The 18,161-nt window shown below is 41.2% G+C and overlaps 1 protein-coding gene across 50 annotated transcripts in view; it reads right to left on the minus strand.

Annotated features, from left to right (window-relative positions):
* TRDN (triadin) overlaps nt 1-18,161 on the minus strand; it is a 1,346,604-nt gene that overhangs the window by 127,530 nt on the left and 1,200,913 nt on the right. For all 50 annotated transcript variants that reach the window (XM_073675989.1, XM_073675970.1, XM_073675994.1 and 47 more), the window contains one exon: nt 10,149-10,193. In XM_073675989.1, the coding sequence (XP_073532090.1) occupies nt 10,149-10,193 (45 nt within the window). The remainder of the gene's footprint in view (nt 1-10,148; nt 10,194-18,161) is intronic.

The raw sequence follows: 18,161 nt of genomic DNA on the forward strand, positions 1-18,161 counted from the left end.
GGGTAGTACTGTCTATAGCGTAGGAAACTAGCTCCTGTTCTTCTTCCTCCTCCACCCCCTCTTCGTCATTGTCACCCAATCCACAGTGGGATGAGATGAGACTGGGCTGTATGGAATCACCCTGTTTGGTTCCTTGCTCAATCTCATCATGCTCCGCCTGCAATGCCTCCTCTTTTATTGTGAGCAGCAAGCATTTCAGAAGACAGAGAAGCAGAATGGTGACACTAATTATGGTGTCATCTTGGTGGAGTCCTCAAAGTTTTGGAGGATGGTACATATGTCTGACATCCATGCCCATTCCTGAGGTCTTATGTGTGGAGGCTAACCTGAATACCGACGGTCGTGTTGATGCTGGTAGTCAACAACTGCCCTCTGCTGCTTACAAATCCTTCCCAACAACTGCAACATTGAGTTCCAATGTGTGGGGATATCGCACACCAGTCAGTGAGCTGGTAGATACAAATGCTGCTGAAGCACAGCAAGGGCGATGGATGCTGTAGCTGACTTTCTAAAATGGGCACACACGCGGTGTACTTTGACAAACAGATCCGGCATATCTGGATAGGTTTTGAGAGGTTAAGCATATGGGCCAGGCATGGAACGTGTATGAGCTCGCCTCACTTCAGAGCCGCCACCAGGTTCTGGCCATTATCACACACGACCATGGCTGGCTGTAGGTTCGGCGGTATCAGCCACAGATCTGCCTTTCAGAGCTGTCCACAACTCTTCAGTGTCATGCGGTTTGTCACCTAAGCATATTAGCTTCAGCACAGCCTGTTGCCGCTTGGCCGAGGCAGTGTTTCCAGCTTGTGACTGATGTGGTCATTTTGGAGATGGAGGCTGAAGATGAGGAGGAGGAGGTGCAGGAGCTCTAGAATGTTGGGGCAACCCTGATTGACCCAGGGCCCACAATCCTCGGCGTCGGGAGGACGTGTTCTGTCCCAAGGTCCGACTGGGTCCCGGCTTCCACTATATTAACTCAGTGTGCTGTCAGCGAGATGTACCGTCCCTGCCCACAAGGACTTGTCCACGTGTCCGTGGTTAGGTGGACTTTCCCAGTAACTGTTGTTGAGGGCACAGCTAATGTTGTGGGACACGTGCTTGTCTAATGTGGGGATGGTACACCAGGAGAAATAGTGATGGCTGGGAACCGAGTACTGAGGGATGGCCGCCGCCATCAGGTTGCGGAAAGCTTCAGTCTCCACGATCATAAAAGGCAACATTTCGAGCGCAAGCCGTCGCGAAATGTGTGAATTTAGTAGTGTGGCCTGTGGGGCGTTGGCTGTATATTTGCGCTTGCGTTCCAAGGACTGGCGTAGGGACAACTGAACGCTGCACTGGAACAAGGTCGTGGACGTGGTTGCTGATGGTGCTATTTGAGAGTGTGCAATGACAGGTGCAGGGCGGGAGGCATCTTCGCATGCGCCATGGACAGGAGATTGGCGTGCACACACAACAGCGAAAGAAGCCGTGGTGTCACCCGCAGACATTGCTTCTGGACCCTGGCATTCAGCTCACCTACTCAGGTGCTTTGCTGTCATGTGCCTGATCATGCCGGTGGTGGTCAGGCTGCTAATTTTGCTACCCCTGTTGATGCTGGCCTGGCAGATGGTGCAAATTACCTTTTTTGGTTTATGTGCAGAGTCTTTAAAAAACAACCAGACTCGGGAATACCTAACAGTTGTACTGGCAACTTCCGTCGTGTTGGTGTAACGGAGAATGCTAGCCAGCCTTGTGTCTGCGGCCACCACACTGCGTCTTCCTGCTTGTTGGGGTGCTATGCCTCACCCCCTGTGTGCTGCTTTCCTCGCTCTGTATGTCCCTCTGCTAGGTTGGGTCAGTGACTATATGGTCCACCACATCGTCTTCTACTTCTACACCCTGGTCCTCCTGACTTTCTGGCAATTTTGTCTCATCATCCACCTCTTGCAACAGTAATTGTACTTTCCCACCGTTGCCTTCATGTGACCGTGGCTGCTTAAATATTTCGGCATCGTTACTTGCGTTTTCCTCTTGCCCCGCTTGAAGCTGGCCGGGCGAGAGGCCCGAATCTATAAACGTTAAAGTGAAAAGCCCTTCAGAATGTACAAGTTTGGGATCAGTTGTCTCTGGGCACCCGGCATGGTGGGAGGAAGGAGGATCAGGGTGAGGAATATGCGGTGCAGACTCAAGGCTACTGAGACTTGACCGTGTGGAAGACAGGGTGGTGGTGATGGTGACAAAGTGACTCTAAGCATTATCTGCTATCTAACCAACAACCTTTTGACACTGCTCTGGGTTCAGAAGTGGAGTTATGCGGTCTCCAAGCAAGTGGGACAGGAAGGTCGAGCGACGAGATGTGGATGTTTGTTGTAGCATAATTTCAGCTTGCCCATGGCCTTGGCCTCTGCATGCACCATCACTGTAAAAAATATCTTTACTGACACACTGCAACAAACTGTAAATGGAGGCCAATATTTTCCACGTTCACTAAAAATTTGTGGATTTTTATCGCTGTAATATGAAAAGATCTGGCTGTATTCTGCAGTGCTAACAAGCAAATGGAGAAGAAAAATAGTGTGCTCTGGATTGCTTTTTAAGCAAATAATTAGAATTAAGATGAAAAAAATAGCCCTGGCCCCTTATCTGGGGTTATGTCTACAAATACCTGTAACAACAGGATCAGACAGAACATGCAATGGACTCTTTTGTGCACTGCCACAAGCCCTGCCTTACTTGCTTTTAAAGCAAATAACCAGGATTAGGATGAATAAAAAATATCTGGGGCTATGTCTACAGATATCTGTAAGCAGGAGCAGACAAAATGTGCAATGAACACTATTGTGCTGTATAGTGTTCACAAATTTCTCTGCCAGCCTTACTTCTGCTATCACAACTGAATATATGCAGCTGGATTAGCCCTCAGACGGACTGTTAGTTCAGATGGATATATAGATATGTTGTGGAATAACTATGTGACACCCCTGCGGAGGATTACCACAGGTTCCATAGGTGCAGGGAGAGATGTACACTTGGGCACACACAACACCTTCCACCCCATGTCTGAGGGGAGGAGTCAGTTTCCAGGGAGACAGAAAAAGCGGCAGTTAGTCTAGAGACGGGTGAAGGAGGAGAGACAGAGAGAGCTGTTAGCCGGGAACCAGTCAAGCCCTGAACTAGGAAACAGGTCTGTGTTGTGAAGTGTCCTAGAGAGAGGGACGGAGGCTAGAAGGAGAAAGAAAGTGATAAAACTATTATCCCTTTAGCTCACCCAGACACCGGAGTCCGAGATTGCTATTAGTTCAGGAATAGCATAGAAAACCGAGACAGATCAGGAGGATCTAATCCCCCTGAAGAAGAAGGGGAAAGAGTTGCCAAACTTGACCAAGTATAGGACCAGGGGCCCAGAAAGAGAATTGGTAGCCCCAAGGAAAGGTCCTAATTGTCAGTTGTGGAGTAGGACCCCAAAGAAAGTAAAAGTTGGCAGGTTCAGCTTAAGGCAGGACTGATCCCAAACAACGCACATATTGTTAGAGGAGGCCTCACAAATCTCCAGAGTGAATATCTCTACCTGCACCGAAAACCTGGTTACCCTCCTGAACTGTACCTGTTACCGGAAATCAGTAAAAGAAAGGTACTGAAACAAAGACTTAATGTGTGTGTGTGCCTACTTTGACATTACTGCCTATAGCGTTCGTACAAGCCGTATGCCGATCACCTCAGCAACCATACACAGCGCTGGTAACCGATTTTACCAGTTACCACAGGAGGCATCAGGACACAATACTCCCATCATCCTCACCCCCATCCTTTTACTGACGGTCCAGGGCACGGAACCGGGAAACGGCCAACTGTGATCCCCACAGAAGTAACCCATCCATTCCGGTATCCGAGTACCCCTACCCCTGTCGACCGAATCAACTACACTAACTAATAAACAAGCAAATCTCTCCCTCACTCAGCAGCAGCTCTCCCTACTCTTCTGCCTATTTCCAGGGAAGGCTGTGACGAGTCTAGCGTCACCGCATCTTAAATAGACCTGATGATGCTATGCGCCGAGCCAATCACTGTAATGCCACAACCAACATGGATATGGCATTACAATGCGTGGCAAGCAATCCCTGCATGTTCATTGGCTCTCTAAAGAGCTTCAAACATGCAGGGTGGGGACCCAACCACCCGCTCGATCAAACCGGAAATACTCGCCGAGTGCCGAGCATGTCGAGCAGAGTGATGCTCAGGCAAGTACCGAGTAGTGGCAAGCATGCTCAATCATCGCTGATCAATACTTAAAAAAAAAATTTTGACTGAAAAGAAAAAAACTACCACAGATAGTAAATGAGAATGATTGAAGACTTGTATCAGCCAATTCCATTTTATTTACCAATACCTATTCAGCTTAGGTTCACACTTGCACCAGAGCCTCTGTTCCATTATGCTTACAGAAAAAACAAGACAGGATGCTGTGCTTTTTTCTGTTACAAAGATGGACCCCTTAATGTCCTAAGGACATCAAACAAAGTTTATGTATTTCATGGGATGCACTTGCATTTGTTTCTTGCAGGAGTTCCTATAATTGAACAGAAAAACATAACTCCTAAAATTAGTGTGAATCTAGTTTGGACTGTGCTTACATTGTTTTTGCAGTGTCCATTGAAGGTAAAGCTTATGAAAGATTTCAACATGAAGCATGACAGTAACATCATTTTGTTAATAGGAGTTAAAAAATTGCAACAAAATTTATGGAATCCTTAAGGACAACTTACTTTGTCATCAGCATAAAATGTATAAAATGATAATGGATTAAGCATGACATATTTTATAATGGAATGTCCAAGTCACTGTCTAGTTCTTAAAGGAAATCCGTCAGAAGGATTTCACCCCCAAATTGTTTTATATGTGCATGTAGGTCTTTCAAAGACAAATCTATCAATACCTCTACATGACCAGACCGTTCCTCCATTACAAAGAAATCAGCATTTGACTTGATATGCAAATGAGGCTGAAGAGGAATCTCTTAATCTAGCCCATACATGTCAAACTCTGGCCTGTGGGCCAAATCTGGCCCGCAGGGTGATTATATTTGGCCTGTGACACCAGAACTACCACCCCTATGTGGGGCGATTATTCTATATGGAGGACTTTCTAGGGCCCATTATACTTTATGGAGGACTATGTGGTGCCCATAATACTGTGTGGAGGACTATGTGGGGGCAATTATTTTGTATGGAGGACTATGTGGGGCCCATTATTCTATATGGAGAACTATGTGGGACCCCTTTATACTGTATAGAAAGCTATGTGGGGTCATTATACTGTTTGGAGGACTACGTGGGGCCCATTATCATATATGGAGGACTGTGTGGGGCCCATTATACTGTATACTGGTTGGCCAGCGACTTTGCCCAAGTTTTTCATTTTGGTCCTCTGTGTGTTTGAGTTTAACATCTCTGCTCTAGCTCTATTCCCCAACTAGTACAGCATGACCCTGCTTTACTGTCAACCTCTATGCAGTGTGACTTCAGATAAAGGAGCTGCCAGACAAGCAGAAGGCAGCGGGGTGGAAAATAGAGGTGGAGTGACAGAGGCTTCTGCTTTAAATGAGCTATTTCGTCTCAATTACATATAAATTCAAACACTGATTTCTCAGTAATGGATGAAAGGACTTGCTATATAAATGCTTTGCTGGACTTTTCTTTGAAAGAGCTACATGAGCAAATAATTACTTTTGGGTGTAAAATTCTTTCAGAAAAGTTTTCCTAATATGCAAAAGGAAGAAAGGAAGAACAAGCCACAAATTAATAATAAAATAACAAAAAAAGGACAAATATCTGCAGCTTTTGCTCAGTACGCATGATCACTCAATCCAGTTCTTTCAGCCAGACCCTCAGTTTCATAGAAAACAAAATAAAAAGTTGCACCAGTTTCCAGCAGTCTGTTTCTTTCTCGGTCATTTTTTAGCACACCAATACATACACAATGTATGGTCTCCCAAAGAAGCCTTTTTCACTTGAATTGTATTGGTTTTAAAAAAGTACTCAGACTACTGGATATTGGCACAATGTTTAATTTTTTCATTACATTAGGAAGTAGCTACCATATTTTTCAGACCATAAGATGCACCCCAAATTTTCTGGAGGAAAATAGGGAAAAAAAATGTAATGCCTCAAATGGGGGTCTGTCTTACAGTCCGAATTCAGCTTACCGGCGAGGAGATGCGATGGTGGTGGAACAGGGACACAGGAGGTGTTAGGAGGTGCGAAGCTGGGGGGTGATTCTGCAACTCCCATCCCAGGCTGGAAGAAGGGGCTGCTCAGTGTTGCTTTGCGGCAGGAGTCGGGCGATACTGGTAAGTTACATTCGGTCTATAACACGCACCCCAATTTCCCCCCAAAATTTGGAGGGGAAAAGGTGCATCTTACAGTCCGAAAAATACAGTAATCTCAGGGTATGTGCACAGGACATCTTTTCAACTCAGACAAACCAGAAGAGTGTTTAAAGCAGAAGATGCTTCAGGAAACTGGATTGTTCTTTTCCTGAGGAGTTTTTTGTGTTTTTTTTCTAGTTTCCCATAGTTTTTTTTCTATAGGGTATGTGCATACAATACCATCTTTAGGCTTTATTCACATGAGGTATTAGATTGATTCCACCCAAAATCCACCTGAAAACGAGACTCAAAACCATAGCAAAAAATGGGCATAATGCATAGCAATGTCAAAACAACATTGCTGTGCATATGTTATAGCTTATGTGATTTCTTGTAATTGCTTCAGGGTTTGGAATCCCAGAATCAGTTAAAAAAGATAAAATGTTCATTCTTTGGGAGGTATAGAGTAAAAGAAGCTGGCAGCGTAGCCGCCGCATGAACGTCAACAAAGCTGCCAACAACCAAGCTGCTTCAGAAAAACAACTGCCGGCTTTGCCTTGAAAAACTTGGCTTTGCCTGGGACAACTCGACAGCTGATAGATGCCGTGTGCACATATACTTACAGTCCTTTTCAGGTCATTTTTTTCACTTCATTGAATAATGAAGAAACAGCTAGTGTATTTTTAAACACGAAAAATGGCACAAGGCTCTTTTGCACTTTTCAAGTTCAGAGTATCTTCCAAGTGGAAAATACCAGAAGAATAAACATGTCACTTTTTTTAACCACATGTAGATTTTAGAAACGTGAAGACATTTAACAGCCTGACCATATGAACATAGAGTTGATAGTGATCATTCTTTTAAACATTTTTTGATTTTTCAGGCAGTTTCAACGGCGGAATCCGCCTGAAATAAATTTTGAGTGCAAATACTCTTAGAATTTTTAAAGATTAAGAAAATCCTTTAATCCAGTTTGCAATTCCTAAGTGAAATTGAAAGTATCTGCTCAATATTACTTTTCATGCAACAACAGCTCTGGAACAAAGAAACAGAATGTTATTTGACCGCAATGTGTGAATGGACCCTAAGGGGGTGCATAGTTACATTTTGAATTACTAGGTGTTTAATGGCTTTAATTAATAGAGAAATTGTTTCCATTTAGACATTAAATAGTAATTTGCAGCTAAGAGTTACCCATAAAACCTAACGGCAATTTAATATTACATAATAATTCTTGAAATCAATCAATCTGAATCCTTTTAGTATGCGCACTAAAAGGCTCATTTGGCATTAATAGCATTTTAGGATTATAATTCGCTAGCTGCAGAGGAGAGATTTAAATTTAAAAAGAAGTCTCATACATAAAGGTGAATGAATCAATTTGATGCAAATCGATTTCGTATTGAATCTTTAAAAATTTGCTGAACCCAATGAATTTAAATAATTTGCAATTTGATTACTGCAAATCATCTAAAATGGCCACGATCATTTTACACTTTGCAGAACATCACATCAGCCAATGAAGGCTCACATGACATCAGGAATGGCTTCCACATAATGCCTTGTAGCACATCACATGGTATAGCGCAATTAATCTTAGCCTACATAAAAACAAAGGCAGGAAATGAAGCAGATTTAGTGAATCTAGATTCCTAGAGGACATCAGAGCTTACAGTTTAGCAATAGAGATACAAAGGGAGAAAGCCTTAAAACATAGAACATTATACTGTAGATAACCTTTGACAGCGCAGCAGTGAAGAACTTTTTTTATTCGTTTTCACGAAGCCACATATGTTAAAGTTACTTTGACATTACCAATGTCTGTGTGCTTTGCAAAAGGCTTGAAATCAGTTGTATAGTCCAAGGATACGTAGGAGAGTATTATACACGTCTTTTTTGGGCAATTAGGAAACTTGCGATTCACCGCAAATCAACTTGATGCAAATTACATTTTTAGGAAAAATTCTGCAAAAGCAAACTGGAAACTCACAATATTTGATTATATATATGTATATATATATATATATATATTTATATATATATATGTATGTATATATATATATATATATATATATATATATATATATATATATATATATATACATACACATACACAGCGCGTGAATTGAGTGTTGAATATGTCAGCAATTTTCTAAGTAAATATATTACTAAAGGTGCTATTGACATGAAATTTTCACCAGATATCTGTAAACACCCACCCATTCCATGCAGGCAAAGAAATCAAATCATAGATGTCCATAAAATATGTGTAATAATGAGAAATGCCACAGGGAAAAAGTATTGAACACATGATGCAAAAGAAGTTCAAACAGTCATGAAAATTCATGACACCAGCTGAAATCTATCAGTAAGTAGAAAGCAGTCCTGACACTAAGTGAAAAATAATATCAACTGGTTCAACAGATGGCCTATAAAAAGATGTCTCATCACCAAGGTGCCAAACACGAAACATCTCATGATGGGTAAAACCAGTAAGCTTTCTCAAGACCTTTGCAACCTTATTGTTGCAAAACATACTGATGACATTGGGTACAGAATAATTTCTAAAGTACTAAAGGTTCCAGGGAGCACTGTTGGGGCAAAAATCGGGAAGTGAAAAGGACATCATTTCACCATAAATCGGCCATGACAAGGCGTTCCCTACAAGATTTCAGACAGAGGAGTAAAAAGAATTATCAGAAGAGTTGTCCAAGAACCAAGGACCACCTGTGGAGAGCTACAGAAAAACCAGAAATCAGCAGGTAAATTTGTTTCAAAGAAAACTATAAGTAATGCACTCAATCTCCATTGCCTGTATGGAAACTCATCACACAAGACTCCGTTGCTGAACAAAAAGCATGTTCAAGTGCCTTTAAAGTTTGCTCAACAACATTTAGACAAACCTGCAAAATACTGTAAGAATATAGTCTGGTCAGATGAGATCAAAAGTAAACTAAATGGATGCCATAATACACACCAGGTTAAAACACCATACAAACAGTGAAGTTTTGATGTGGGAACATCATGGTGTGAGGCTGTTTTTCAGCATACGGTACAGGCAAACTTCATGCAATTGCAGGAAGGAGGAATGAACAAATGTAAAGAGACATTCTTGATAAAAATGTGCTGCCTTCTACTAGAATGATGAAGATGAAACGAGGGTGGACATTTCAGCAAGACAATGATCCCAAGCACACAGTCAAGGAAACTCTCAACTGGTTACAGAGAGAGAAAATAAAGCTAACTAGAATTGCCCAGCCAATCACCTGACCTGAATTCAATAGAAAATTTATGGAAGGAACTAAATCTCAGAGTTCATAGAAGGAGCCCACGGAAGTTTTGGGATTTGAAGAGTGTTTGTGTGGAACAATGGGCCAAAATAACACCTGAGCAATGCATGAGACTAGTTTCTCCATGCAGGAGGTGTCTTGAAGCTGTCATCACCAACAAAGGCTTTTGTACGACGTACTAAATAAATTTCAATAAGTGGGTTCAATACTTTTTCCCTGTGTCATTTCTCATTATTACACATATCTTAATTTATGGACATCTATGGTTTGATTTATTTGCCTATGTGAATGGAATGGGTTATTGATGACATCTGGTGAGAATTTCAAGTCAAGAACACCTTTAGAAATATATTAACTTATAAAATTGTTGATGTGTTCAATACTTAATTTAGCCACTATGTGTGTGTGTGTATATATATATATTTATATATATATATATATATATAGACAATGTGCTTTCTCTAAATTCTAAAGAGATTAGTTCTTGTCCAATGTATGATCAGGCTTGGTACCTTTCTTTGCCATTGCTGGCTCTTTTGGTTCTTTTTCTGGTGTTTCTGCCAAAAAAAAATGAATAAAGAAAATAAATAACAAAGAGTAAATAAACAACTAACATCAATCTACATTACAATATGTATTCAAGAATCTACAGTATTTACTGTATCTATCTATGTATCTAAATAATTTAGATGGTTTCTCTTAGTTAATGCAATTTAGTTGTTACTGTTTGTGACGCGACAATATGGGTGGGCAAATATAAGAGTTGAGTTCAGGGAGAGTGGGTAGGTGAAAGCTACTTTCATCAAAGTCAAAAGTGGCTTCAGCAGTGAGCAATGTGTCACTGTTGTGAATAATAATAGGCTTCAAAAGTCATACTCTGTCCTCTCAAAGGAAGGATGAGAATAGAGCAAAGGGGAACCTAGGTAGTGTTACAGTGATGGAGAAATCACCATGCTGGGCCCATTATAAAGAAAATAATAGGTGGACAACCCCTTTAATTATGACTTAAAAACTTAAATACTTGGCAATGTATTATGCATAGCCCAATATCTCAGGTAAATAAATAAATATTCATATATTTATTTTTTGGCATGCATGAGTGTAAAATTGGACTATTAAAATAAGCATGACAAACAAATTTGTCTTTTATAGAAAATATAAAAAAATAAAAATAAAAAAAAACAATTTTTACAAAAAGAAATGTAAAAGAAGTGCAAAAAATGTCACTTATGGTTTTTCAGTTTCTCAAGCCAGGATTCATAAATTCTCTGATAGACGACTGACTAGCCTTGGTTTCATTATTTCTCTTCAGTAGAAAAACTAGGACTGTAGAGACTTAAAGAGAGTTTGTCATCCCAAAAATGAAATTGAACTGTTTAAACCTTCATATAGGAGACTTAATCCCTACTGGAATAATACTGGTAATGTAAATTTCCATATAAGTGTTGTATTACAACACAGTTTTATTATATTGTTTTTGTGCACCCTAGGCATGGCTAAGGACTTTCAGTCTCCTCAATTACAATATTTCGCCCCTTCCCTCATGGTGATTAGCATCGCTTGGTTTGGAGCTCTGCCTGATCTAACTCCACTGCCCTACACATAGTGACACTGGATCGGATGGGCATGTGCACATACAGTGCCACTATGTGCAGATTAATCAATTTATTGTTAGACAGACTTTGCAGCTCCTGCATATATTCTACATCTATCTCCCGCTATCACTTGAATCTATGTATTATTATTCAAAGATTAAGACAATGACTCCCCTTGTCTTTGTTCTTCTACTTTTCAGTTGTGCATCAGATTCTGTAAAAGTGCTTTCTATCCCTATCTCTAATGATGAGTAGAGATGAGTGAACCCAAACTTAAAAGTAACGGACAGTTAGTGCCGGTGCTAAATGCCGAATACTGACTTCTCCCGGAAGTCTGTTGTAATGATCAGAGTTCTGGGGGAAGTCTGTTGTAGAGAAGAAAGAGAGATAATGTTCCATCTCAAAAGTCCGGGTCACCATTATTTTCAATGGGTTCAGGCACTGGTTCAAATTCAGGTACAGTTCTGGTACCCGAACCATACTTTGGAATAAAGTTTGGGTCGGGTACCAGAACCCGAATTTCCTCGGGTCTGCTCATCGCTAATGATGAGCTGCACTACACCATGTAATATAATAGCTGCAGGACATTATGGGCCATGCCTGACATCACATGAGCCTGCTTTCTGACTGATTCAATCTTTGGCAGTGTTTGAAATGGAGCCAAATTATTTTTGGCAATTCAAGCAAATCGAATTTCAAATTGTTAGAATTCTCGGAGAACTAAAAATGTAATGAAATTCGACATAAAGTAAATTTGCAGTAGAGCGATTCAATTATATTTACAAACCATGTTTTATAAACACAAAATGAAATATTTAAAGAAATCTGAAAGCACATGAAATTTAAAAAGTGCAAAAAACAACAGTATACAAAGCTAGATGCACTAAGGATAAATTATACTGTATTTCATGCCATATTTAGCTTCTTATTTATTTTTCATGTCACAAAGCTTGTTTGCATGATGTCCTGCTAAACAATAGAGATGAACGGATTGATCCATCAAGTTTCCTGAAATTCGACAGTCTCCGTGAATTCAAACAATTTACGATTTCTGTGGATGGCAAAAAATAAAAATGCCAGGCACCATATCACACGTTGCAGAATGCTGCAGTAACCATAAATAAGGCTCATGATGTCAGGCCTGATCTTCAGATAATGCCTTGCAACTAATACTGTACATCACATTGTCTAGAGCAGCCAGTCAGGGGAGACCATCACAACCACTATAAAAGATGAAGGACTACCAAGCAGCATCTTTTTAGGATTTTACAGTTTAGGCATAGGAGGTCCAAGCACAGAGCTCATTACACATAGGGATAAAAAAATGGCTAAATCTTATAGCAGTGTACAACTACAGTGCCAAAGCACATTAAAATGGAAGTGGTAGTCTCAGTCTGTGAATAATAATATAAAGATTCAAGTGATTGGGAGACATTGAACTTGAAAAGTGTGAATTCATTATGGAAGTTGTCCACTACTTTTTGCAATGGCTCCAATATCCCCCAATGTATTTAACCTGTGCTGAAAAGTGATTTTGTAAATACCTTTAGTTGTCTTTATTGCTTGTGAGTGTCGCTATCGCTGGCTCACAGGCATCACGTGACTCCCCGGCTGCAGCCGACTTTTGCTTCCTCTGATGTCACGTCAAGTGAGGCGTGACTCAGTGACGCACTCCCCACGGTGGATGCTGGGCTGTGGTCAGGGTTTCCCACGCATCACAGCCCAGCATCCACCGTGCACTTTCCCAATGAATGCATTATATCATGGCTATCGCCTGGGCACAGGAGCTGTGTACGCACGATTGCTGCCGGGTGTTCAGTTAATATTATAGCTGACACACGACTCTCACTGCCAGGAGTGGAGCCCGCACCACTTCAGGTGGTTAAACACCCTAAATGCTGCGATTGATTTTTATCGCAGCATTTGGAAGGCAGGGAGAAGGAAGAGACTCCAGATTGGCACCGTTGCGACGTCATCGTTAAGGTCCGATCGCTGCCATGATAACCTGATGTTGTTATAACAACATCCGGGTTACCAGGCTACAACAAGCCCCTTAGACCACGCGCAGAGCATGGTCAAAGGGGCTTGTATCAATGCAGACAGTTAAAAAGCATTGCAATGCGATGAAAGTGAAAATCCCATAGAGGGACTAAGTAAAAAAAGAAGAAATAAAGTAAACCCAAACTTCTTCCATTTAAGGATTATGGAGGCCACTGTGCTCTTAGGAACCTTGAGTAATGCAGAAATTCTTTTGTAACCTTGGCCAGATCTGTGGCTTGCCACAATTCTGTCTCTGAGCTCCTTGGGCAGTTCCTTTGAGCTCATGATTCTCATTTGGTCTGACATGCACTGTGAGCTGTGAGGTCTTATATAGACAGGTGTGTGCCTTTCCAAATCAAATCCTATCAGTTTAATTAAACACAGCTGAACTCCAATGAAAGAGTAGAACAATCTCTCAAGGAGGATCTCAAGGAAATAGACAGCATGTGACTTAAATATGAGTGTCTGAGAAAAGGGTCTGAATACGTATGACCTTGTGATATTTCAGTTTTTCTCTTTTTAATAAAATTTGCAAAAATTTCTACATTTCTGTTTTTTTTCAGTCAATATGGGGTGCAGAGTATACTTTAACCCCTTAATAACATCTGACGTACTAATACGCGTCTGTGCCCTGGGACTTAAGAGCCAGACCCGTATTAGTACGTCATCGCGATCGCGCGCGCACACAGGCTGTGCGGGCGCGATCGCCGCCGGGTGTCAGCTGATTGTCACAGCTGACACCCGGTACTATGTGCAGGGAGCGGTCCTGCACCGCTCCCAGCACATTAACCCCTGCCATGCTGCGATCGAAGTCGATCGTAGTTGATCGCAGCATTGCGGGGGCAAGGGGAGGTGATCGCAGATACTCACCTCCTTTTCCGGCTTCCAGCGCTGTCTGCAAAGGCTTCCCGGGTGTTGTCATGATGACCCGATGTTGTGCATCTCCAAACAATCTTCTCACTGTGCAGCGCTGATAGCCTGTATGACACAGGGATGGTGCTGCATTCCTGTGCCATGCAGGCGATCAGAGAAAAAAAAGTGAAAGTCCCATAGTGGGACAAAGTAATAAAGTATAAAAACTGTCAGTAAGTGGAAAAAAAAAAAAAAAAAAAATTGCAAAAATAAAAAAAAAAAATAAATAAAATAATCCACCAAAAATAAAAATATAATGTACCCATCAATAAATATTATTATAAAAAAAAAAAACAATAAAAGTACACATATTTGGTATCGCCATGTCCGGAACAACCTGACCTATAAAACTGTCCCACTAGTTAACCCCTTCAGTGAACACGGTAAAAAAAAAAAAAAAAACGAAGCAAAATACAATGCTTTATCACCATACCGCCAAATAAAAAATGGAATAACACGTGATCAAAAACAGGAATATAAATAAAAATGGTACCGCTGAAAACGTCATCTCGTCCCGCAAAAAACAAGCTGACATACAGCTCCATCAGCTGAAAAATAAAAAAGTTATAGCTCTCAGAATAAAGCTATGCTAAAAAATATTTTTTTCTATAAAATTGCTTTTATTATGTAAAAAACGATATAAATGTGGTACCGCTGTAAACGTACTGACCCGAAGAATAAAGCTGCCTTATCACTTTTACCACACGCGGAACAGAATAAAAAAAAAAAAAACAATTCCTGAATTGTTGGTTTTTGTTTATTCTGCCTCCCAAAAATCGGAATAGAAAGCGATCAAAAAACGTCACGTGCCTGAAAATGGCACCAATAACGTCAACTCATCCCGCAAAAAAAGAGCCGTCACATGACTGTCTGCCAAAATCTGGAAAAATTATAGCTCTCAAAATATGGCGATGCAAAAACTAGATTTTACAAAAAATGCGTCTTTTTGTGTGTGACAGCTGTCAGTCATAAAAACCCCATATGATTCTGGTATTGCTGTAATCACACCGACGCGAAGAATAAACTCGACTAATCACTTATACCGCACGAGGAACGGCGTCAAAAATAAACTCTTGGGTTAGGATTGGGCTAGGGTTAGGGCTGGGTTTGGGGTTAGGGTTGTGCTAGGGTTAGGGTTGTGCTAGGGTTAGGGTTGTGCTACGGTTAGGGCTGTGCTACGGTTAGGGCTGGGGTTGGGGTTAGCGTTGGGGTTAGGGTTGTGATGGGGTTGGGATTTTTTTCAAAAGTAAGAAAAAAGATGACGATATGTCGACTAGTGTTGAGCGCAAGTGCTCGCTACTTGAGTTTGCATCGGGTGCTCTGGTGTGCATTGAGTATCGTGGGTATTTGAGTGACATGCTCGAGTCTCTGCGCCATATGCTTCGCGGCCAAAAAAACTTTACGGGGATTGCCTGCCATGCACGAGCGATCCCCGCATGTTTTTTTTTGGGTGTCTAATAACCGTGAAACAAGCGGAGCAGGGACTCGAGCATGTCACTCGAGCACACGCTGTACATGGTGCATACCTGAGTACCCGATGCAAACTCAAGTAGCGAGCACTTGCGCTCAAGACTAATGACAACTTATTCAATATGATGACCTAATGTAAACAAATTCTGTGTCGTACCTCTGAGTTCAAAATGTTCACTATACACCTTAATAAAATCCTTGAGGGGTATAGTTTCCAAAATGGGGTCACTTGTGGGGGAGCTCCACTGTTTAGGCACATCACGGGCTCTCCAAACGCGACATGGTGTCCGCTAACAAATTGAATGGAAAATCGGCTCAAATTGTTAGCAGACGCCATGTTGCGTTTGGAGAGCTACTGTGTGCACAAACATTGGAGCTCCCCCACAAGTGACCCCATTTTGGAAACTAGACCCCCCAAGGCACCTATCTAGATGCATAGTGAGCACTTTGAACCCCCAGGTGTTTCACAAATTGATTCATAAATATGAAAAAGAGTTTTTTTTTCACTTTTTCATTTTTACGAATCAATTTGTGAAGCACCTGGGGGTTCCAAGTGCTCACTATGCATCTAGATAGGTGCCTTGGGGTGTCTAGTTTCCAAAATGGGGTCACTTGTGGGGGAGCTCCAAAGTTTGGGCACACAGGGGCTCTCCAAATGCAACTTGGTGTCCGCTAACAATTTGAGCCGATTTTCCATTCAATTTGTTAGCGGATACCATGTTGCATTTGGAGAGTCCCTGTGTGCCCAAACATTAGAGCTCTCCCACAAGTGACCCCATTTTGGAAACTAGATCCCCCAAGGCACCTATCTAGATGCATAGTGAGCACTTGGAACCCCCAGGTGCTTCACAAATTGATTCATAAAAATGAAAAAGTGTTTTTTTTTTCACTTTTTTATTTTTACGAATCAATTTGTGAAGCACCTGGGGGTTCCAAGTGCTCACTATGCATCTAGATAGGTGCCTTTGGGGGTCTAGTTTCCAAAATGGGGTCACTTGTGGGGGAGCTCCAAAGTTTGGGCACACAGGGGCTCTCCAAACGCAACTTGGTGTCCGCTAACAATTTGAGCCGATTTTCCATTCAATTTGATAGCGGATACCATGTAGCATTTGGAGAGTCCCTGTGTGCCCAAACATTGGAGCTCTCCCACAAGTGACCCCATTTTGGAAACTAGACCCCCCAAGGCACCTATCTAGATGCACAGTGAGCACTTGGAACCCCCAGGTGCTTCACAAATTGATTCGTAAAAATGAAAAAGTGTTTTTTTTTTTCACGTTTTCATTTTTACGTATCAATTTGTGAAGCACCTGGGGGTTCCAAGTGCTTCCTATGCATCTAGATAGGTGCCTTGGGGGGTCTAGTTTCCAAAATGGGGTCACTTGTGGGGGAGCTCCAATGTTTGGGCACACAGGGGCTCTCCAAACACAACATGGCGTCCGCTAATTATTCAAGCAAATTTTACAATCAAAAGTCAAATGGCGCTCCTTCCCTTCCGAGCCCTGCCGTGGACCCAAACAGTGCTTTTTCCCCACACATTGGGTATCTGTGTGCCCAGGGGAAATTGCACAACAAATTTTGGGGTCCATGTTTTCTTATTACCTCTGTGAAAATAAAAAAAATTGGGTCTAAAATAACATTTTTGTGAAAAAAGTAAAATGTTCATTTTTTTCTTCCACATTCAAAAAATTCCTGTGAAGCACCTGAAGGATTAATAAAGTTCTTGAATGTGGTTTTGAGCACCTTGAGGGGTGCAGTTTTTAGAATGGTGTCACTTTTGGGTATTTTCTGTCATAAAGACCTCTCAAAGTGACTTCAAATGTGATGTGGTCCCTAAAAAAATGGTTTTGTAAATTTTGTTGGAAAAATGAGAAATCGCTGGTCAACTTTTAACCCTTATAGCTCCCTAACAAAAAAAAATTTTGGTTCCAAAATTGTGCTGATATAAAGTAGACATGTGGGAAATGTTATTTATTAACTCTTTTGTGTGACATATCTCTCTGATTTAAGGGCATAAAAATTCAAATTTTGAAAATTGCAAAATTTTTACAATTTTCGCCAAATTTCCATTTTTTTCACAAATAAACGCAAGTGATATCGAAGAAATTTTACCACAATCATGAAGTACAATATGTCATGAAATAACAGTCTCAGAATCAGGGGGATCCGTTGAAGGGTTCCAGAGTAATTACCTCGTAAAATGACAGTGGTCAGAATTGTAAAAATTGGCCTGGTCATTAACGTGCAAACCACCCTCGGGGCTTAAGGGGTTAATGAGAAAAAAAATTAACTTTTTAGAATTTACCAAATGGCTGCAATGAAACAGAGTGAAAAATTTATAGGGGTGTGAATATTTTCCGTACCCACTGTATATGTATATATACATATATATATATAGCGTATGTATAAATATATTTGCACTCATATACAGTATACCAATGCGTTCAGATTCTGACATCAATAGTGTTGGCTTCCCTTGTTTCTCTGCTTTGTCACCCTTGGTTTTCTGAT

This window comes from Phyllobates terribilis, unplaced genomic scaffold (genome assembly GCF_046119375.1).
Source record: "Phyllobates terribilis strain yellow unplaced genomic scaffold, ASM4611937v1 Scaffold_3__8_contigs__length_932513732, whole genome shotgun sequence".
NCBI classification, from domain to species: domain Eukaryota; kingdom Metazoa; phylum Chordata; class Amphibia; order Anura; family Dendrobatidae; genus Phyllobates; species Phyllobates terribilis.